Raw genomic sequence first — 23,892 nt, forward strand, 5'->3', positions numbered from 1 at the left:
GTTTTAGACTAGATAGTGACTAGGCAAAGCACTAACTTTAAAGAATCAAAAATTATACTTTGCAGTAAAATCTCCACAGTTAGTATAACAATGGTTTATATTAAGCCATGCATGAGTTTAACTTACATTTTGATTTGATTCATTTAAAAAATCTGAAACACCAAACCATATTACAATGAGAAATGGCATAGCTGTTGTGTTTTATTGTTAATGATTGATATTTTTGACTTTATGCCTTAATTTTTTTACTCTGCATTAAAATCTTTTTTAGATTGCAAACGTGTAGTGCAGCATCCACCACGCTCTCTTTCTGAAAGTTTCCACGAACTCCTCCCAGTCTCACACTGGGACAGTTGCCACTGCACTTTCAGTTGTGGGACGATATTTGTCTTTCTCCTCTTGCCAGAGTCTCTTTTCCTCTCTCTCTCTCTCTCTCTCTCTCTCTCTCTCTCTCTACTGTCTACTTGTCTGATGGCAGTTTCCACCATCCTTTCTTCCAAAAGTTGAAATAAAATAAGCCATGCTTTTCACTTCAGTTTTTACTCAGCGATCTTTAAATTTCCCTTCTCTGTTTCACCCTAGTTAAGGCCACTTGTTTATTTTATTAACAGGTCAATCTGTTACTTCATCAACTCAGGACGTTTTTTTTTAGATGGTGGACATTGGATCAATTTGAGGCAGACTTGCTTCACTTTTTCACTTCTGATCTCCTCAATCTAGATGCAATGAAATCAGAGCCAAAGGAATCAAGGACAAACACAGTTTAACCAGTTGAGATGTCCTTGCTTGCTTGAATGTAAGTTGTACTAGATTTAATCTAAAACCTGCATCTACACAACACTGAATTAACCTTCATGAAACTAGTATGACTACCTACTATTTGTGTGATTTTGCACATGATGATTATTAAGTAAGTCTTATCCTTGTCTGCTTCATTGCCAGGGTTCCAGGGTTCTCCGGTCCATATTGAGTTCAGGATAAGTGAGTGTGTGGAGTAGGTGTGAATAAATTCCCAGTAGTTCTTACTAGTCTGGTCATAGATTTCCAATATTAATACATTACCATAATACATTAATTTTGTACTGATAACCCCGGGGGTAGAGTATTAGAGAATGGAATGGCATAAACATATGATATATATATATCTCATATTTATAATGACACTTGGGATTCCATCTCAATACACTCAGGACAAAAAAAAGCTGAACAAGTACTGTAATCCTTCTCCATTTTGTAAAAATAAAATAAATAAAATAAATAAAATGGGGCATTATGGTCTGAGGCCCCACTGAAAGGCTTTTGGAGAAAGAGGGGCTTTTCTTCCCGAAACTCTTTCAGCCAGAGTTTTATGGTATTTGCTGATTGAACTGTTTAACCTGTTGACATGTGTGTGTGAATGGCCCTCCTGTAAGTTTGCCCGTTGCAGGTTTATGATGAAATCTGCTGCACTCGCCTGCCCGAAATGGGCTTTTCAAATGTTTAAACAAGTTGAGCATAAACACAACCAGAGCAGAGCAGCTAAAAAAATGACCCTGTAACATTGTACAATCTGCTATGCCAAGCATTCTAGCTCACTTTATTATTCAAACGTGGACTGGTTCCTAAAGCAACTCTTAAACTGTTCCTTAAACACAACAGTTTCCAAAATGCAAGTCAATGTATTGTAAAAAAAATTAATACAGACCAATAAATATACCAATATGTTTAACGACATATTTCTGTTAATAAGAAGTATTTATTGGTATGTATCTCATAGCTTGGTCCACCATGAAACAGAGCTTCAGTGCATCATTCTGTAAATTCTACACATCCATGCAACCTTGATTGTTGATGGTGCTTTCATAATGGAGGTCAGGTCTAATACATTTCTTTAATCAAAATCTTCCATATATGTTCAATTAGTTTGAAATCTGGTGAGTGTGAAGATTAAAGTGAACGATTTACATCTTCACTCTCCACAAACCACTGGGCCTGCACTGCACCGTGTATGCAGGTTGGTTCATCTTCTACTAAACTGCTCCAATCAGATGTTTCATTAGAGGAAAAAAGTGATCAGCCAAAAGAACTTGGTACTGATTTGTGATGATGATTCCTTCTAAGAAAACAAGTGAACTCAACCGTGCCAGCACAAACAAAGCGGTTCTTCATTTCTTTCTTTAATTTATTATCCATCTGTAAATCACTTCGCAGTACACGTCATACTATTGTAGCATTGTAGATCAGTGCTATATTGTTTCATGCTGATCTTAATCCCTCTGTCAGGCCTGGGGGGGGAAAAAGCAAGTGAATGGGATTTGCAGACACATCTCGGTTTCATATGAGGATTACTTGTACGTCTAAACAGAAAATTGGTCTCAGTCAAGCGAGGAAGGTATAAAACTGACTAACAGGGATAAGCCCAATTGAGATTAAACTGCACCAATATACAGTGTAATGTAATATTTGAATATTTTACATTAACATATGTCCTAAGGTTCTAAGAGCTCAACCAATCGTCATAAGAAATGGATCAGTTAACAGTAACCAGTGGTTGCACAACATCCACAAATACAACAACTTAGAAATAGGCAAAATGATAAAAAAATTTAGTTTTATTTTTCCCTGATTTCCTAAACAGTACAAAGAATGGTAAAAAAAAAAGGAGTAGGGCACTAAGACTTATTTCTTTCTATCCCAGACTGTAAAGAAATGCACCTTTAAACCAAATACACAGTGTAAAATGCTGATATACCCTAGATTTGCTTTTCATTTGGTCTAGAAATTATTGCGTTCATTTCAGTGACAACCCGGAATAATGAATCTGCTGTGATTCGAGAAAACGTGAACTGCTTTCCCAGGGTGATAAACATGAACAAGGGTTTTATTTTCTTTATCACTGGTACAGTATTTTTGGCAGTGAAATGAAAAGTAAATAGACTAAAGACAAATAGTCTTATCAGAGGACAAGTCATACAAAACGTTTAATGGTTTTAGATAGATTCAAGTGTTCCTTTTATGGTGCCTGTTAAAGTTAAGTGGAAGCTCATTGGTAAAACATTGAACTTCTAAGCAGAAGGTTGTGAGTTCCCACCACCACCACCACCACCTAGCTACCACTACTGGGTACTTGAGCAAGTTCCTAAACCCCCAATTTGTCAGTTATATATATGAGATGATTATTCATTGCGCTGGATAAGGGTGTCTGCCAAATGGTATACTCTTTGAGTCCTGAAACATTTTTTTATATATCATATATTATTTTTTTGTCAATTAAGAAATGCCATTGTGGCTCAGTGTCTGTTTTTGTAGTGTCTTTCCAGTTACATAGTTGAAATACTTTAATGTATGTTCTATTATTATAATTTTTTATTTTTTATTTTATTTTACAGGTCTAAAATTATAAAAGGGGAATACCTGAAAACTTGCAAATCTGGTAATTACACTGATTAGTAAAGTATATCACAATCATTACAAGCTGATCTGAGATCCACTGTTTGATATTCAAAAGAAAACATAACATGACCCCCGTTCAGGACTTACAATCTAAATGACGAATGCAGCTACAGTACATATCTGTTTTGCATGTTACAGAAGTTTGCCCCACATCATTCTTTTTAATTATTCGAGAAGACATTCAGATAAAATGCATTGCTCAACCCTAATGCTTCCATTATTAAAGCAATAATATTATTTTAGCCTCCCATCTTATATCATGACCTGCCGTTACCTGTCATCAATTTGAAATGATGAGTTATCAAAAGTGAAATTAGAAATCATCAGTGGCCATCAATGCAATTCACATTTAGGCCTTTAGTGGTGTCCTACCTAAATCAATTCATCTCTTAATACCATCGATGCCACGGCTACAGAAACAATCAATATTATACAGAAACGCAGTATAACAGAGCGCTGCATCGCAAACAGGTGTCTCATGCAGTGAGCAGGAATGACATGACTAAAAAAAGAAACCTAATTAATACAATTCAACTAATCGCCTTTTACTGCAAAACAGTCCTGACCTATAGAGCATTAACAGCATGAACTTCTTCAGCAATTTGAGCTACAGGAGCTCGTCTTTTGGATCGGAACACACGGGCCAGCCATTGCTCCCCACATGCATTAATAAACCTCGGCAGCCCATTACCATGTCACTGGTTCACCATTGCTCCTTTTGTGGACCACTTTAAATAAATACTGACCACTGCAGACCGGGAACATCCTGCAGTTTTAGAGATGCTCTGACCCCGTTGTCTAGACGTCACAATTTGGCTCTTTTCAAACTCGCTCAAATCTTTACGCCTAATTTTTTTTTTGTTGTGCCATGATGCAGAGATAATCAGTGTTATACACTCATTAGTATAATGTTATAATGACATAATGTTATGCCTGGTAATGATTTATACAAAAAACATAACTGTATTGAATTGTTTTGGCTGACCTTTCCTCATGATGTCCAGCTTTTCTGCAAGTCTTATATACCAAATTCTATTGTAAGGAGTGGTAACTCAGTGGCTGGGTTACTGATCAGAAGGTCGGGGGTTCAAGCCCCGGTATCGCCAAGTCGCCACTCTTGGGCCCTTGAGCAAGGCCCTTAACACTCTGTGCTCCAGGGGTGCCAAATCATAGCTGATCCTGCGCTCTGAGCACGCTGGGATATGCGAAGAATGAATTTCACTGTGCTGTAAAATATATGTAACGATAAAGGCTATATATATTCAAATTAAGTTTCTTCTTCTCTGTAAACCACTGTAAAATAATAATAAAAAAAAACAGCAATTAAATCCACATGAATATATTTGACCTTGTATTAAATTAATAATTATATCATTATTAATAATGTAAATTCATGTAATTAAATTAAATAATACATATTCATGGACAAAAATATATTAAAATATAGATCAGTGAGCTGATGGCCCACCACTGAGAATAATCTATTTGCCCATGCAGAGAAATGACGACGTTTTGAAAAAGATAAAAAAGACTTGGCACTTACATGAACTAGAATTCTCTGTTTGAGAGGTTAAGGATCTAAAACCCCATTTGCCCTGCACCTGTCCAGATCAAAGCTCTTAGACATGGACAGTTTTGGATTGTTTGTGCAGCAAACATGAGTGTTCACACACTGTCGAGAGGAGACACACAGGCCATGTGAGGGAAACAGAGTTAAAAATCTCAGGCGGTCGTTTGAGGAGAAACCTAGCTTAGCAACAAAACACACTCTAAGCCGAGAGATGCTGTGGGTACTCAGATACGAACTTTCACAATAATTTGAAAACTTTACCAAGCACAAAATTATCACCTACTCTCCAGAACCTCATGTTGAATAACGATGGACAGCGTAGTCACTGTAATTTAGATGATCTGCAATAGCTATGCTTTTTTTCATTGCTTGTCTGTTGTGTAATAGTATATTACAGTAGAGTGCTGAAATCCCCAATCCTGCTACTTATATATTGTATTAAATACATTCACACAAGTACATTATGGTTTCTATAGTAACAACTCTTGCTCTGGAATTTGTATAGCAGGCACTTCATATTAAAGTTTAATAAAAGATGCATTGTTGCAGCATCTCCACTGTCAGTGTTTCTTTCTAACATAATGGAAGTAAGAACGTGTTTTGGCCATAACATTAAATGTTATTGTAAATGGTTAAAAGTGTAGCGATCATTGGCAAGTTGCTGTGGTATAATAGGAATAAAACATATCTAGACAGACTGGTATTGAAAAATCATCAATCAGCCAAAAAAGTTTTTTCATAGACCATTTTTATATTTTCTCTATGAACCATTTATACTTTCCGTTTCCTTTCCTGTAGAATTTGCACAAAAAACACACAATATGCCACAAATTTTCAGTGTCATTTTATGAGGTTAATATTGATTCTTTTTGCTAGAGATGATGTATGTGGGTGGTGCACGTTGTAATATTGTATATATTGTAACGGCACTAATATCATTGCAGCTCGCATTTCTGTTTTATATATATATATATATATATATATATAATAAACTTAATTTTTATGCACTTAACATTTTTTTTTCCAGTTTTACTGATTTTCCAAGTCTCAAATCAAGCACCAAAATCCACAATTATGCACACATCCGGCAATTAAAACTGTCCGTGTGGAAACAGTTCCATCTGGTGTCCTGATGATTTACGCAATTCAAAGCACCATAATTACTTTAAAACCATTACAAGATATTTTGTCTTCAAACTCTATGTTGATTGTAGTTTCACTAATAATAAACATACATTTGCATATTTGTCCATGACCATGTTGATTAGATTATAAAAACTTTAAAAGTATTAATTTAAGGTACATTTCGAACAGATGAAAGAAATCTTTTATTTTTATATATATATATATATATAAAAATATATGGAGGGGTCCTCCATTTTCTACACCAGCTGTTTTGTAGATAATGTGTCTGGATGGATAGTTCACTTGGCAGACGCTTCACGCGCTTTTACAGCCATAACACTTTTATTGTCATAACAAGCTCAATATGTTTCCAGTGTTGCATGCACACACTGAAGTAACGCTTGCAGGCCTGCGAATTTACAGAGGTCAATGGTCATTTCAAATATGACAAATATTCACATAGCCCTGGAATGTGCTTGCTGAACAAAATGTACTTTTTCTTAGGGGCTTCCTGGGCTTCCTGGCCCTACACAGCCCAAAATGAGGTCTATCAACATTATATCATGGGAAAATACGCATGCTGTAACTGTAAATCAGTGAATTCCAGACACACACACACACACACACACACACACACACACACACACACACACACACACACACACACACACACACACACACTTCAAACAGTCGAACTAAGGTGTAACATCAAGTGCGGCAGCCAATTTCCCATAATATACCACAATGTTATGATTGGAATTCTCCCAGAGAAACACTGTGAAAATAATGATTGTTTGATTATAGTAATAAAAAAAATGTTCATGCTTATGTTAATGCACAAAATAATGCTGCATTTATTAGTGTGTCTTATGTATGGTTTTTATGATTCTTTTTTTAGACTTCAGCAGCACCCAAAATATATTTCCTAAGAATACTACATTTTTAAGTGGTCCTAAGAGTCACAAACTTAGGACCACTCTTAGTGAACCTGTAAGAGAACACAACACAAAGGATTGGTCATGCTGGATCTGTTTCAGGACTGCAGGAGCCGATGTATATATTTAAACTAAATCAATTTTAATGATGCAGAATCTATACAACATTCTTACACATTTCATATGTGATTCTCAAATTTATAATTATATTGACTATTTAGTGACAGTATATTTACTGCATTTGGCAGACTAAAAGTTAAGTAAAGTCAAGTCAAGTTTATTTCTATAGTGACAGACATTGTCTCAAAGCAGCTTTATAGAATTTAAAATAAAATAAGGTGAACGATGATTGTTATCCCTGATGACCAGGCATGGCGACTGTGGCAAGGAAAAACTCCCTTAGATGTTATGAGGAAGAAACCTTGAGATGAACCAGACTCAAAGGGGGAACCCATCCTCATTTGGGTGATATCAAGAATGTGATTATAAATCTTAAAACTATACAGAACACTGGAGAGTGAGAACTAACATGAGCACCGGAATGTAAGATTATGAGTAAGGAGTAATGAGCAAGGGCCTTAGATACTTAAAACTCTATTTGTGAAAGATCTATAGGTGTCTTGGTTAAATGCATAATATCGTCTTAACCAGCTAAGGTCCATTAATGCAGCTTTGTTCAGGGGCCATTGTAATGCAGTCTTGTTCAGGGGCCCAGCAGTAGCAGCTTTGTTGTAGTGGGATTTGAACTTGTGATCTTCTGACCACCTCCCAACCTTCTCTAATTAGATTTCTGTTTTGCATCATCTTGTATCAATTTATGCTGCTTTATGTAGCAGCTTTAGTGATTTATATGTATATGTATATATATATATATATATATATATATATATATATATATATATATATATATATATATATATATATATATATATATGTGATGTATGTGTCTTTGGGCTGCTCCCATTAGGGGTCGTCACAGCAGATTATCCGTCTCCATACTACTCTGTCCTCACCAATCTGCCTATTTTAAACAAACTACCGGCATGTCCTCCCTCATCACATCCATAAACCTCCTCCTTGGCCTTCCTTTTTTCCTCCTTCCTGGTGGCTCCATCCTCAATATTCTTTTTCCAATATAACCCATGTCCCTCCTCTGCACATGTCCAAACCATCTCAATTGCGCCTCCCTCACCTTGTCAAACGTCCTACGTGCTCTGTCTCTCTAATAAACTCATTTTTAATTCTGTCTATCCTCGTCACTCCCAACGAAAACCTCAACATCTTCAGCTTTGCTATCTCCAGCTCCACCTCCTGTCTTTTAGTTAATGTCACTGTCTCTAATATCACAATATCATCCGCAAATATATATATATATATATATATATATATATATATATATATATATATATATATATATATATATATATATATATATATATAAAATTCATCCCAAAGGTGTTCAGTAGGAATGAGATCAGAGCTCTGTTCCACTCAAGATCTTCCTCTCCAAAGCATGTAAACCATATCTTCAAGGAGCTCTCTGGGTGCACAGATTTGGGTTTCCAAGTTCAAGTTAATGCAATATTTTATTAAAGCACATCTAAAGACGTCCTGTACAATTGAGTGCCTCCAGCTTTGTGGTAACAGTTTGAAAAAGACCCATGTGTAGCAGGAAAGGTCATGTAACCCAGTACTTGTGGCTATATAGTGTATACTGTATATATACATATTTGCTAATTGTGTTATGATTCTCCTTAATAATTTATTATAATAATTTAATTTTACGTTTTTTAACCTGATGGCCAAGTATTCTTAACTCGTGCATTACCATGTCTGCGGTTTCAGCTGGGCAAATCTGCCACAGAGACATGAAATATGTTTGAAACACGACAATTCTGCAACGAGTTTTTCAAGGTGTTTTGAGTGGCAAATGAACTTCAAGAGTGGAAGACGACGAGAGATCAGGAAGACCTTCAACGAGCTCAACCTTAAAATATGTTGAAACCATTCGCCAACTTATCCATAATGATCATCAGAGAACGCTCCACATGATCTCACTTCCGCACCCAACCTACTCACCAGATTTGGCTTCTTCAGACCTCACCCTCTTCCTGAAGATGAACATCTTCCAATTCATCCCATCTGGCCAGCTCAAAGGTCACCGTTTTGACACCATTGTGAAGATCCGGCGCAAATTGGTGCTTGATGCTCTTCGAAAAGACTTACAGGACACATTCCAGAAGTGGAAGGAACGCTGTGAGAGCTGTATTGCTGTGCAACGGGACTATTTTGAAGGTAAACTTAAATAAATAAAGAACTTTCTTGTAAACAGGGGAGTCTCTTTTCAAGGTGGAAATGGTGTTCCGGAACGAATAAATTTCGTAACTTGAGGTACCACTGTAGTAGTATAATACTACCATATATTAGTATATTACTCTCATAAATGAACACTGGAAGACAGACAGACCATTGTAACCCTTAAAAGTGTAGGTCTTTCCTTTATAGAAATTGCAAAGAGAGCCAGGGTGTCAGTAAGTAGAGTTTCCTACCGTATTAAAAGGCACTTGGAAACTGGAGGAAACTCTGACAGGAAGAAGCCTGGAAGACCCAAAGCCACAGTAAAATCAGAAGACAAGTTTCTGGGAGTCAGCAGTTTGAAGAACATGATGCAGACTTGGTGAGTTTCATGTGCAATGAAAATATAGAGGTTTATGCCATAGAGTATCTGAAGCTTATACTCTGGTGGTCTAGTGGTTAGGATGCGGCACGCTCACCGCTGCGGCCTGGGTTCGATCCCCGGTCAGGGAACCAACCCCAGCCATTAGGGTTGCACAAGCCTTAGTGCCGGTCCCAAGCTCGAATAAATGGGGAGGGTTGAGTAAGAAAGGGCATCCAGCGTAAAAACATGTGCCAAATCAAACATGCGGATGGTCCGCTGTGGCTATTATAGTGACAGTTTTGTAGACGAGTTCTAAAAAGGACCTTTGTCTATGTTATGTGCATGAATAGTGAGCTATTTTCAGACCTCCAAATTTAGCACAATGTTACATTTCATCTAATTCTTTTTTTTTTTGTGTGTGTGTGTTTTGTGTGTTTTTTTTAGGGATTGTTTTGTTACTTCAAGAAAAAAAATGAGAAACAATGAGAAACAATGAGAAAGCCGGTAAAGAAACAACGTTACAGCTGTAATAAAGTAAGTGATATCAGGAACTTGTCTTATGGACTTTCCAAATCATTTATCAATAAATAAAAAAAGAATCATTAACCAATTGCTAAAGCTTAAGCAAGATAAAATATAAAAAATATGCAGGATAAACATAATTATTTTCCTACAACAGTACACCACCATTGTGATTCTGTTACTTACATCACACACATCAGTGTAACAGTGTAAACAGTGTAAAATAAATAAACACCACTACTGTAGCACAAAAAAACAGTGCAGTATTTCATACCCAGACATTTCATCGTTGTCTGTTTGAACACAGGAAGAGACCAGAACATCATTATATGCACCATATAAAAGTATTTTACAGTTATCAATGGTCCATGTTTGACTTTAAGACATAGTATATAGCATAGGGGCAAAGTTTTGTGTTTAATGTTAGAATCCCAACTGGATTCAGCCAATAGGAAACACGTTTGAATTTGTTGCTTTATTCCCCCACACTACATTTACAGATGAGTTAATGTAATTATTGTTTTTTTGTTTTTATCAGACATTTTGAGAAATAAAAAATATATATTAAAAAAAAAAATTATTTTGACATTAATATTTTCTAGCCTTTATACAGGGTCTTTATTCTTTAGGGTTGAGAGACATATTACCCACAATGTTCACAGCTTGATCTTTTTCACAATGAGAAATGGTGAGTTACTGTTATAACGATTGTGTATTATGACATAAATTATATAACTGACTGCATAATGTTTAACAATCAGGTAAAGTTCATATGTCAGGCCATATTTTTATTTACACGTACTTTGTGAAGCTTTAGTAAGATTAAATAATTATGAATTTTGGGTACAATTATATACTTAATGTAAATTGTAAGCATAGTAGATGAGTGCTCGTTCATTTTATCCTTCAAACCATAAACCCGTTCTCCTTTTTTTTAAAAGTACATAGAAATACCCAAAACTGAAAAATTAGTTTAAATTAGGAAGTAAAAGCAAAATTTCATGGCATGTTATGATATTAGTATAGTGTGCACCATAAAAACTACATGCAATAATAATAAAAAATTGCAAAAATGGTATGTTCTGGATTAAGATCTATTTTTTATCCATGTTTCAATCTGGCAACCTCAGAAGCAGTAACTAAATGTATGGGATTTGCATAATCTGAATGAGCCACTTAATCATAAGCGAGACACATTTCTTTATTTCTCTGTGGAAATATTGTCATACTCCAACTTTTGTACTCTTGTTTCATATTGTAATACTACATTATTTTTGTATATTTTTATACAATTATGTAACACACAACTGGCACACAACCTAAACTGATAAAGCAAAGAATAAGCAAATATAGCTAAGAAATATAATTTGTAATTAAAAAAATTATTAGTATTACCTGTAATATCTTTTCTGTCAGGATTATGGCCCTACGTTATAGTTTCCATTCCGGCCACTGCTTCACTATGTTTCATGTTACATAAATGCATGTATATCACATCTGCGGCTAATTAACACTTGTATAAAGACTTAACTTTCACAACACTTTTTGTCTCACGTTTGTCCTCTCATGTTCCCATGTGCTTTCTGGGTTAGTTTTTTGTTTTTTTCTTGGTATTAATGATTATTGTCTGCACTTTCAAATGAACTTTTCTTTTCCTGTATCTTCATTAAGACTTGCTGCTGCAGTTACTGCTGGTGGTGCTGGGAATTGAACTTATGACCTTCGAATCCAAAGACCATTGTTTTAACCACTATGCTTCCATTCCATAAACCAAAATTTTGACTATCATTGCTTTTTGAAAACGAAACAAATAAAGCCAGTTAAATAAACTCTATAACCCTACAAATAAATGTACACAAGACTGGATTTGTACACTACTTTTATTATTTGTTATTGTCTAAATGGTGAAGTATGGAAGTTATTAAGCCATGAATAGGAATGCAAAAAACCCATAATGGTTGTTATTTTTGTCTTGGAGAGGAAATATATTTCTAAACTGTAAAAACCAAGAATACTTGGGGCTCCTTGTGGGGTTCCTCAGTTTCTTCACTGGCAGAAAGTTAGAGACCGGCTATCTGAACAATCCTACAGTTAGTCTCCATTTTCATATCAAACATGATGTTTGGGGTAGAATCAATCATATCATTTGGTAGTGATATAAAAATAAAAAAGTGTAGACATGGCTGTGTGTAGCTTATTTCACCATAACACATACCTGGCCTTCCACTTGGCTACCTAGCTTGCTTTGTTTATAACCTAACATTAGAACAGTCTACTGTACAGGTCTGGTGGTCTGGGAAAACCCACTGGATGTCAGTGTAATGCAGACCAAAGTTTTTTTTTGCCATAATTAAAATTGGTTTGTTGTGTTTATTTGGGTTTTTATTACATTTAATATTCAGCTAGCTAGATGAACTAGGTATTAGCATTAGATCAACACTGTACTTATGTAATATGCAGGAGGGCGGATGTAAGTGTGGGTATTTGATCAAACGTGTCTCTGTTAAACTCAAAACACAATAAAACAAAACAAAGAACATACTCTAAAATGTAGACTAAGTACTACTACAAGTAAAACTTATATACAAGTGCAAATTATTAGTGAAATTAGAGAATCTGGTGCAAAAGCAAACATAAGACTAGATGTTTTGACTCTAGGCATAATCCTGACAGTTATACTGAATATTAAAGAAATGTAGTCAGATAAACATAACATTTATGGCATTTGGCAGATGCGATCACCCAGAGCAACTTACATTTATTTCAGTTATACAATTGAGCATTGGAGCATTAATGGCTTTGCCCAATGGCCCAGAAACGGCATCCTAGCGGTGGTGGTATCTGAACTCACAACCTTTCAATCAGATGTATCAACACCTTAATAACAGAGCCGCCACCTCCACCATGAGCTGCCTAAAGATTGTAATGTAAGAATATTTTAGTGGAGAAAAGACAAATCTATCAGTAATGTTTTTCATAAGTAGACTAATTAATGTATTTGTTGCTTCTATCATTAAACTTTCAATGAAATCTATAAATACAATTTGTCTGTTTTCACTATTTAGGAATAACCAGGCCTTCTTAGTTATTGTAGTTTTTATAACTATGTGTAAAATGGAATGTTAGAATTATGGCAATACCGATAATTACCATTTCAAGAATATTAGGATGATGACTTTCATTATATATGTTTAGAAGCAAACTAAATGTCTATTCATGCCACCTAAGAGCACATCTTCTTACCAAAACTAATTGCCAGTATTTATAGGTAACCATTTATGACAAACACCAATCCATACTTACCTAAATGTTTAAACCCAAACAGTCCCAATATTTTTGGCAAGCTGATTTCTCGAAAGCTTTCAACTTCATGCACTAAGAGACTTAGTTTATGAAGATCATTATGAAATCATGCATGAGCTAGATCAAATCTTGGTGAAATCAAATCTTTCAAGAAATATCCAGAAATTTCTCAGGACATATTTGTGTTTGGTAAAAACTTATTTTCAATAATAATATTAATAATAACTAATTAATAACTAATAATTATTTTTACAAGAATGTGACAAGGATGGTTTTTTGCATTTTCTTTTCTGATTCCTTCCCTGAGCTGTGTTTTTGCAGGAATATTCCTTTAATACGAGGTGAAGATTTGGCACAGTGCTGGGGCTGATGTTTCTCAACACATCCATAAGCTACCAGGGGTTCCTGGTTAGAAAGTTAAAGAGGGTCGCTTGTGAACTTTTACTCATTTTGGGTGAATCAAAAACCTAGAAGGTACGAGGAAACCCTATTCTGAGAATCCTGCAAAATATTGTCTCAAACTAAAACTGTCAAGGTTTCCCCAGTTACACCGTCATAGGATTTAATAGATACTATTAGAGAAAATAATTAGAGAAATATAATTAGAGAAAATAAATTTGCTTAGTAAATTTGCATTAGGAGAAAAAATGGGACATGTATATGTACAATGTCATGATATTAAATGATTTCATATTTTTCTTTAAAAAGCAATACAAAGTGAATAAAACCTGATTTTAAATAACAACCAAACCAGCATTTTAATCATAAAAGTGATCAAAGTTTGTCCAGAAAATAATGAATGACATACGACATGCGATGATGTCAGAGATTTTGAAAAATAGATGATTGTATCAAGTCGAAAAACCTTGTATAACAATTTAAATCTTAAAACCTGTAAAGTGTTTCTTAAACAGTTTTCAATACAAGTCTATGTAGATGTAAGACCAACTTGATGCTATTACTATATGTTAGAGGTTCAGAAAGAAACACCTATACAGAAAGTCTATATAGTGATTAGTGACTCCTCTGAGACTCCAGCTGGTTTTCTCATTGAGAATGGTAATAGTAGCGACGTACCCCCGCAGTCTGAGCCTGAGCCCCATGGGTAAACATCAGCATTTCCCATTAAAGCTTTCACCATGGTTAGAGATTCTGTATGTGACATTACGGGTGCTTAGTGTGTGCTAATTTTTACTGATGGATCAGATACAACTCCCAAAAGGAATCGTGCGTAGCTGTGCTAATGTTTTCCTTTTACAGATGTCCCCCTTAGAAACCAGAGAATGGTTTCACATGCCTGAAATGTCTGGCATTGTGCAAACTGTTTGAAGAGCAACACTTTTTTTATTCTCACCATAGTTATTTGTAATGCGTTAATTTTTGGCAATTTGTTATAGGCCCATTTTTATAGGCCTGTGAATGTTTTCTGTTCAAATTGTCTAATTTTCCTTGTGAAATGACTGCCAATTTAATATAGACAGATAAAATTAATTTTACATGAATGAACTTAAAGCATTTTTATTAATATATAAATATATAAAAAGATTTTAGTAGTCTTAAAATCAAATTACTGGTCAGGTAATTAGCAAGAGTAAAACAAAGCACTCCTGAGATTTTAAGTGCCGTCTTTGCGTGTTCAATTTTGGTGCAGTGAATTGTTTGGGGGAACAAACCTGTAAATGGGAGCGTAATAATGATGTTATATTAACACACACAACACACATCTGGGTGTACAAAATTGTACAAATACTTTAACACAAACATTTTAGTTTTTCTAAAAAGAAGTTTTTTTACACCTAATGCAGTAGAGTGAGATCTATAGGGTTTGTTTTTATTCTTGCTAACTATCGGATTTTAACATATTTCGTGACAGTAAGTAATACATGTTGAGAATTATTTAATGGGAAATAAATTGTATTTTGTCCAGGATGATGTACAATTAAAGTCGGTCTGTCTGTCTTTCAGTCTGCCTGATTTACCTACCTACTTACCTACCTACCGACCTTCCTACCTACCTACCTGTCTGTCTGTCTGTCTGTCTGTCTGTCTGTTTGTTTGTAAATCATAACAGTGCATTTTAATATTAAGATCTAGAGCTCCCGTGTAAACTATTTTAGAAATTTCACCTCACCAACCACCAATTATTAAACACAAATATGATCATATTTAACCATGACTCCTTTCTAATTGAGGAAATTTGTCTACATTATATTAACAAAAGTTTGTGGACACCTGATCATTTGATTTACTTGCTGCTTTTTAAACATCCCTTTTCACATTTAGTCCCCATTTGCTGTTTTAATATTCTTAACTGTTCTGCGCAGATGTTTAATTCAATTTTGGTTGTGAATATTTGTGCTCATTCAGGTCCAAATTCTACAGAAGGCTACAGAAGCTCTTTCACTCCAACTCATGTGAACTATATATTAATGGAGCTTACATTTTACACAGGGGCATTGTCATGCTTAAATAGAGAGAGAAAGAAAGAGAGAGAGAGAGAGAGAGAGAGAGAGAGAGAGAGAGAGAGAGAGAGAGAGAGAGAAACCTTACTAATAAACACAAAGATGAGTTGTTGTAAAGTGTTGCTAATTCAGTTGGTCATACATTAGATTATATTGCATTTGGGTTTATTTCAACTTTATTTTTTATTAGACTGTGACTCAAAAAACACCTACTTTTCAGTATTCACACTTCCAGGTGATAATTAGCAAATATTCCCATAAACAAAAACACTCAATTGTGGTTGTCCAGTTCTGACAGTGAAAGTGAAGACTAAAAAAATGACCAGAATGTTGTCTTGGGGTTAAAAGCCAGTTTTTTTTCAGCTTGTTTTACGTCACTACCACCCACGGTTTTCCTCCACATATGGACGAGTACTAAGGGTACATTTCCTCGCCTGTCTCTTGATGACAAGGGTCAATTCATTAGCACTCTCTTTACTGAAAGCACATGGCCAAAAACACACATTTACCCCTCAAGTCAGATTGGTCGCTTATCCAAACCAGTGTGGTTGAACATGACCCCTTGACTGTAAAATCAGAGATCATTTCTGCAGATTTTCTTCAAAATATTGTGTTACACAGTCAAACCATAATGTCAGCTGTAATGATAAGACAAAGAAGGAATTTAAAGCCCAAACTGATTCCCTGGCAAATAAAAACCTTACCTCTGTCAACCCCAATCTCACAAGAAATGTGGTTGATGTTGAGAAGTCAAGAGAAGTAGAATGGAGTAAATTCTTTTGACGATAAACAATGGATAAGTGTTGCTTTTGTTTCCACTTGAGTACTGCGGTATGTAGCTTCTTTTTGTTTTGCCTTTTGGGCTATAATTTTTATGCAGACATTGTAGAAAGAACTATATCCTTTGTCTGCACTGACTTGAGAAAGTCAGGTTTCTGTTGCTAACCTCTGCTTTTTTGGATTAGTGGTATCCTTTTTTATTCACATGCATCAGTTGAGTGCCAAAAAATAAATTGTTGCAATTAAAAATAGGATATAAGGAATAATTAACAAATACCAAGAACACCACCCAAAACAAATCATTCATTTCTCTCTAAAATTGTGGATTTTGAGATGGAACCCACAATTGCTTATACGTAGTGCATTTAAATGCATCTAATTCACCTATTGGGAAATGGATGGAAATATAATAGTTTGAAAGTAAGAGTCAAAGCTCAGGATCTGTATAGCACTAACTATCAATGTGCTGCTTTAATATTTAAAATAATATTAATTCTATTAAAATACTTTTTGCACCATACATAACTTTAGTGCACTACTGTATATTCCACCCATATATATTCTGTATATACTGTATTGTACAACATTCATACTTGTACATAACTATAATCATGACATTTGAGTATGTTATCTCCCGACATACAGTGGTGTGTAAAAGTGTCCTTATTTCTTGTTTTTTGCATGTTTGTCACACTTTAATGTTTCAGATCATCAAACTAATTTAAATATTAGAAAATGATAACACAAGTGAACACAACATGCAAAATGAAGATTGCAGTTGTTGCTGCTAATGGTGGCCCAACCAGTTATTAGGTTTAGGGGGCAAACACTTTTTCACACAGAACCATGTGGTTTTGGATTTTGTTTTCCCTCAGTAATAAAAACCTTCATTTAAAAACTGCATGTTGTGTTCACTTGTGTTATCTTTTACTAATATTTAAACTAGTTTGATGATCTGACACATTAAAGTGTGACAAATGCACAATCTTTGCACAGTATATTGTATATTACTATATATACATATATTATTACCTACTGCACCTTCTGAACATTATTCTCCCTCACCCCTGTACATATGGACCCCATACTTTTATTTATCACACTGCTATTTATTTATTGTAAATAGGCCACTTATGCACGTCTGGTTAAGTGCTAACTGCCTTTCACTGGCTCTGTAGATGTACCTTGCACACTGACAATAAAGTTCAATCTAATCTATAATCTAATTTAAGATAAACAATGCTTGGATTGATGTAATAAGTTAAGTGACGATTCCTGCTATTTATTTAATACTTTATAAACAGTATTACATGTGTGTTTAAAGTGACACTAACCCAGGGATGGACAGTAAAGAAGTATTTTTACTTTGTTAATGTAGTTAAATCCATTTTTTAAGTGTATTTTAAGTATCTGTAACACTTGTCAAATGTCAGTACGTTTTAATGCATACTATTTACATTTTATTTTGTTACATTGTAGAAAAATTGACTGTTCCTAGTTACTGTGAAGTAAATACATAAACTGCAAAACTCTCTCCTCCAGTACTCAATAGCAAGTTGTACTTTTTATTCAACTAGAAATGTAAAAGAAGCAGTTTTACTTTTACTGGAGTCATATTTAAGCAGGACATTAGTACTTTTATACAAGTACTTCAATAATCCAAGTTCAAAAGCAGAACAAATTCAAATTTAAAAATACAAATTGAAAAGGTTGCATTTAGGAATATAAGGCAGTAGCCAAGTTCACATGCTAATATCCCTGATTAAAACAAAATAATATATTTGTTTTGAGATAATAATTAAGGATGTAATAATATTCTTTTAGTCGTTACTGTTTAAAGAAAGAGCCCAAGTGCCAAAACAAAGAATCTATCAAACTGTGCCTTTGAACTTAAATGACAATTTGAAGTAAACACCCAATAAATATTTGTTTAAGTTCATGAGACATATGGTCTTATATTCCACCAATACTTTTATTACGAGTATCCAACTGATCCTGTATGTTATTTCTGGGCCATGGCGATGGAGGAATTTCATACCTTCGTGATTATACTACATTTGCAAATCGTTTAGTCAGGATTTATATCCTGTTCTGTAAGTAGAGATGGATAAAATTAGGAAACAAATGAACCTTATTTCACATTTTGCAAATGAAAACGATTTCATCAGATATTCCTTAAAAAGTGGCGCTTCCGATGGTAATGCCATTTTCAACAGCCGTGCTTTTCGGTGAGTGATTGCTGGCATGTGCGCATGCCACTAAAATCACCACGCTGTAATTAATGCGTCTTTATTGAATTTATTCTGTAAATATACACTTTGCAAAATGACAAAGACAAAAAAAACTTGTTCAAAGGACAAATGGTGCATCACTTAAGAACAGCTCTTAAAATTAAATCTTTTTTTGAGTGCAGTGTGTGTTGATTTATCTCTTTTATTATACACAATGGTAATAATTTCTATAGAAATAAATGAGGTAACAACATCTGTTAGATATATTGTGGATTAAATGAGGTTTTGCACAGATTTAACCAAAGTTTTTCAAATATTTCTTATTATTTATTCCATAAATCATTAATAAATACCTTATTTAAATAGTTGACCATAATTTATGGCAGTTAAACAATTTACATGTTTAAATATATACACAACAAATTATTTGTTAACCCCTCTATAGGTTTTCTTTAAAAATAAAGTAGCATATGATATAATTGTATAGATAATAGGGACTTCCGATTGGGACGTTGTAGGGATATGACCTTAGAACTGCCACCATTACCCCCAAAAAATAAAACAAATAAAAAATAAACAAATTTTGTGTACATCCAAGTGTAATTGAATCCATTGTAGTTGCTACATAAACTTTTCAGCAATTTTGTTCTTCTAATAATCAAAGCTATATAATCTCTCCATGTTATTATTACTAACATCAAAAGACTAGAAATTTCCCTTCTGAGATCTTTTTTTCTCCAATTTCGCAGTTTGTCCTTTTTTTTTGTTATCATAAATCTTTGCCTGGGTGTGTTAGTGCTAATGAGTTTAATCGCTAATGTTACAGATCATTTATTTTAAAATGCCATTTTTTTCCCTTTGCTTTATTGCTTGAAACTTTCTACAGCACAGTTTGTATTTGTTTGGATAAAAATCTCCTGATGCTAAATAAAGATTAATCTATGTTCTCACAGTTTCCCTAGCAAAATTAATGAACAGCATTATAGGCTTAAATGAAAATGGGAAGCCATAACTCAATCTTAAAGTTATACCAGCTAAAAAATTCTATTATCGCCCTGCCATCCAGTGTTATACATCATATAAATACCAAATCTACCTTTAACTCGTTATGTACAACTATTTTTTCATTAATTATTAATAATGCCCTGCCTTTTAGATGATCTTTACACACAGTAAATGACATGCAGTATATGACATGCATTTGAATCCGTCTTTCCAGTTTTTGTATTTAAATTAAGGATTTGTTTTTGGTTTTATCCTTATTTTGTAGTTTAATTTGCATCTTGAACTATTACATCTCTAGGAAAGAAGGACGTAAAGGTCTAAAATACATTATATGTACAAAAGTTTGTGAAAACCTGACCATAGGATATGGATGTTCTTTTTAAACATTCCACATTTAGTACCCATTTGTTGTTATAATAACCGCCACTCTACTGTGAAGATTTACAGTTCCACGATTTTGGAGCATGATTGTGGAGATTTTTGCTCATTCAGCCACAGGAGGGTTTGTAAAGTCAGGTACTGATGTAGGTGAGGTGAGGAGGCCTGGGGTGCAGTCAGCATTCCAATTCATCCCAAAGATGCTCAATAAAAATGAGGTCTTAGCTCTATAACAAGATTTTTACTCCACCTTATGTAATCCATATCTTTATGGAGCTGGTTTGGTGCCCTGGGGAATTTTTCAGTCTCCTATTTTAAGTAAAGGGAAAATTTTACTCTACTACATCCAAAGACACCCTATACTATTTTGTGCTACCGACTTTTTGCCCACATAGTATAGCTCTAAATCTAAGAATACAGACGCTCCCCACCTTACGAACGAGTTACATTACGAACGACCGTTCGTAGCATGAATTTGTTCATAAGTTGTTACTGTGTTAGTTTTTGACAATGCATATCTCTTAATCATGTAAGAGCTATAAATACTATCAAATAAACAATAAAATATACTAAAACAAATCGAAATAATCGAAATACTGTATACAATATTTTGTATTAAGTAATAAAAAAAAAAAAATACAAATTAATAATAAAAAGATTCATTCCCCCGAGTCAGTGCGCATCATGTAGACTCGTTACGGTCGACGACTAGCTCCCAGCCGATCTCCTCTGCGGATGTAATATGCCTTTATGTCCAGCTGTTTTCCTTAATACCTAACTCCTAATGATCTAGCTCACAATTGTCCTCAAATGTTTCTTTTAATTCTACATTTCTTACCAATATAAGATCAGCATTATGTAGACACTACATCGGCTGTTTTTTTTTTTTTTTTAATGTGTAAGGCTTTTCAAAGTCTCTAATCGTCATTAGGTTCAAAGGTCATCACTGAATGTCAGCTTGATCATCATTCAACCGAATAAAGATCACAAACTCAGATGTCAGAGATTTTCCCACCCTGTGACATGACTTGACTTTTTTATGAGTGATGAGGGTTTGCCATGTTTGGAGCTGTTGTTTTTAATGTTGTGTAATGGCTAACTGAAATCCCTCTGTAGGGAATATGGGCTTTTCATGATTGATGATAACATAAGCAAGACTTCAGTGCTTTAACTTTGTGGTGAAGTAAAAAAAAAAAACTACAAAAAAAAAAAAAACTTGTTCTGGTCAAGTCAAAATGACCAGTTTTATGTAAATGCTGAAGCCAGTAACACTGCTGATGGCGTCTTTTTCAGTTCATCTCTTAGTCATTCTCCCACACACATCCACACACTTGCTATTACAAGGATACAAAATCCCAGAGCATGTGGAACAGGCTTTGGGGCTTCAGTTCCATCAGGGCTGTTTCTATTAATCATGACTGATATGAAGAGCAGACAGATAGAAGAAACCTTTCAGCTGCATTGCTGTAAGCAATCAAATCCGAAGCTACAGTATAAAGCCAGGGCAACATGACATAACACTGTTAACAAGTGAGCATCACAGAACAAGAGTGGAACATTAGTTATAGTGGTTCTCAGATGTCTTGTCCGCGTCATGCTGAGCCATTACATCTGGATTCAGACCAGGACTGCATTCAGCCTGGTGTCAAAGGTCATGTGGAAACATTGTGATTTTAAGAGCAAGTCCCTGGGGATCTTACTGGTGGAGAAATACACATACAATTGCTGACACACACACACACACACACACACACACACACACACACACACACACACACACACACACAAAGACAGCCTTTTAACTATGCCTGTATTCCAGTGCAATTTATACTCAGCTCACCCAGGTTAACATTACACAACTTAAAAAAAGGTAATATACAAACTTGGCACTGCACGTGTCGTTTTCTTTCAAAAGAAGCTAGGTTGAAAAAGGCTAAATTGATCTATCATGCTAAATGACTTCTAATAAATTGGCCTTATTTGTAGAGATTGTTGTCAGATTACACTGGATTCAATACGACTGAGCTACTAACTACCTTGAGCTTTTTCTTTTTTTTCCGCCTGCTCTCGTTAGGGTTTACCAAAGCAGATCATTAGTCTTCATGCCACCCTCTCCTCTACATTTGCCTCTTTTAAATTAACCACCTGCATGTCTTCCCTCACCAAATCCATAAACCTCCTTCTTGGACTTTCTCTTTTCCCATTCCTGGTGGCTCCATCCTCAGCATTGTCCTACTGATATACCCCATGTCCCTCCTCTGCACATGTAAAAACCATCTAAATCTCGCCTCCCTCACCTTGTCTTCAAAACATCCTACATGTGCTGTCCCTCTAATAAACTAATTTCTAATCCTGTCCATCATCGTCACTCCCAATGAAAACCGCAACATCTTCAGCTCTGCTACCTCCAGCTCCACCTCCTGTCTTTTACTCAATGCCACTGTCTCTAAACCATACAACATCGCAGGTCTCACCACAGTCCTATAAACCTTCCCTTTCATTCTTGCAGATACTCTTCTATCACAAATCACTCCTGTCATTCTTCTTCACCCACTCCACCCTGCCTGCACTCTTTTCTTCACTTCTCTAACAAACTCTCCATTACTTTGCACTGTTGACCACCTCTTCTCCCTGCAACTGCACCAGTCCACTGCCCTCCCTTTTATTCACACACATGTACTCTGTCTTACTCCTACTAACTGCCTTAAGCCACAGTTTTAATTTTAGTCAATCAAATTGCCATCAGAAGCCACATTTATCCAGTGCCCACCTGTATCCACTCCAGGCTTCATGAGAGATTAATGAACTATCCAAACAAGCATGGGCAATGTATCAATGTATCAGTAGGGAGTTGGTTATAAAGTAATAGTTTAAAGCTTCAAATATTATTTAAAACATAATTACATAATTATAATTAAACTATAATTTATTACAGAAGTAGCACGTAGCTATATACTTTAAACAGGAAGGAAGCTATTAAAGGAAACCTATTTAAGACATTTGACCTTGCTGCAACCTTGACCTTGTTTGGAAAATTTCTGAAACCTAATCAGTTTATCTTTTGGTTACAGTCAAATCTCTATAGAAATCCTAGGCACTGTTCCTGATATATGATGTTAAGGAGATTTTTGAATGAACAAGATACATAAAACTGAAAAATGTAAGAATATGGCAAAATATAATAACACACACACACACACACACACACACACACACACACACACACACACACACACAAATAGCATTAGTCTGGAATAGGTCATGCACCAGAAGTCAGTGGCACGGTAAAAAGGAGATTAGTCGGATAAGCAGCCACTAGTATTCAAACATCAGCTCACTACTTTGCTTATTCAGCTATGATTGCTAGCTAGCTAAGCAGACTACATTAGGACAAGGTGAAATTGCAGTTGATGTGTCTTAATCACAAGACTTTTCTTAGTTTGGCTGAAGGAAATGATGTTGTTCCCCAGTGGCTGCTCCCAGTACAATC

At 35.0% G+C, this 23,892-nt stretch overlaps 1 protein-coding gene across 4 annotated transcripts in view; it reads left to right on the plus strand.

The window, feature by feature from the left end:
* The window catches only part of pi15a (peptidase inhibitor 15a), a 51,215-nt gene that overhangs the window by 5,469 nt on the left and 21,854 nt on the right, over window positions 1-23,892 (plus strand). The window contains exons 2-6 of one of the 4 annotated variants that reach the window (XM_046833598.1): window positions 721-796; window positions 943-3,412; window positions 8,908-9,357; window positions 9,568-9,739; window positions 10,166-10,255. In XM_046833598.1, the coding sequence (XP_046689554.1) occupies window positions 10,214-10,255 (42 nt within the window). In that variant the 5' untranslated portion in view covers window positions 721-796; window positions 943-3,412; window positions 8,908-9,357; window positions 9,568-9,739; window positions 10,166-10,213. Of the gene's footprint in view, window positions 1-720; window positions 797-942; window positions 3,413-8,907; window positions 9,358-9,567; window positions 9,740-10,096; window positions 10,256-23,892 lie in introns of those variants that run through there. The other 3 variants (XM_046833597.1, XM_046833599.1, XM_046833604.1) reach the window with 3 other exon arrangements.

This window comes from Silurus meridionalis, chromosome 21, assembly GCF_014805685.1.
Source record: "Silurus meridionalis isolate SWU-2019-XX chromosome 21, ASM1480568v1, whole genome shotgun sequence".
NCBI classification, from domain to species: Eukaryota; Metazoa; Chordata; class Actinopteri; order Siluriformes; family Siluridae; genus Silurus; species Silurus meridionalis.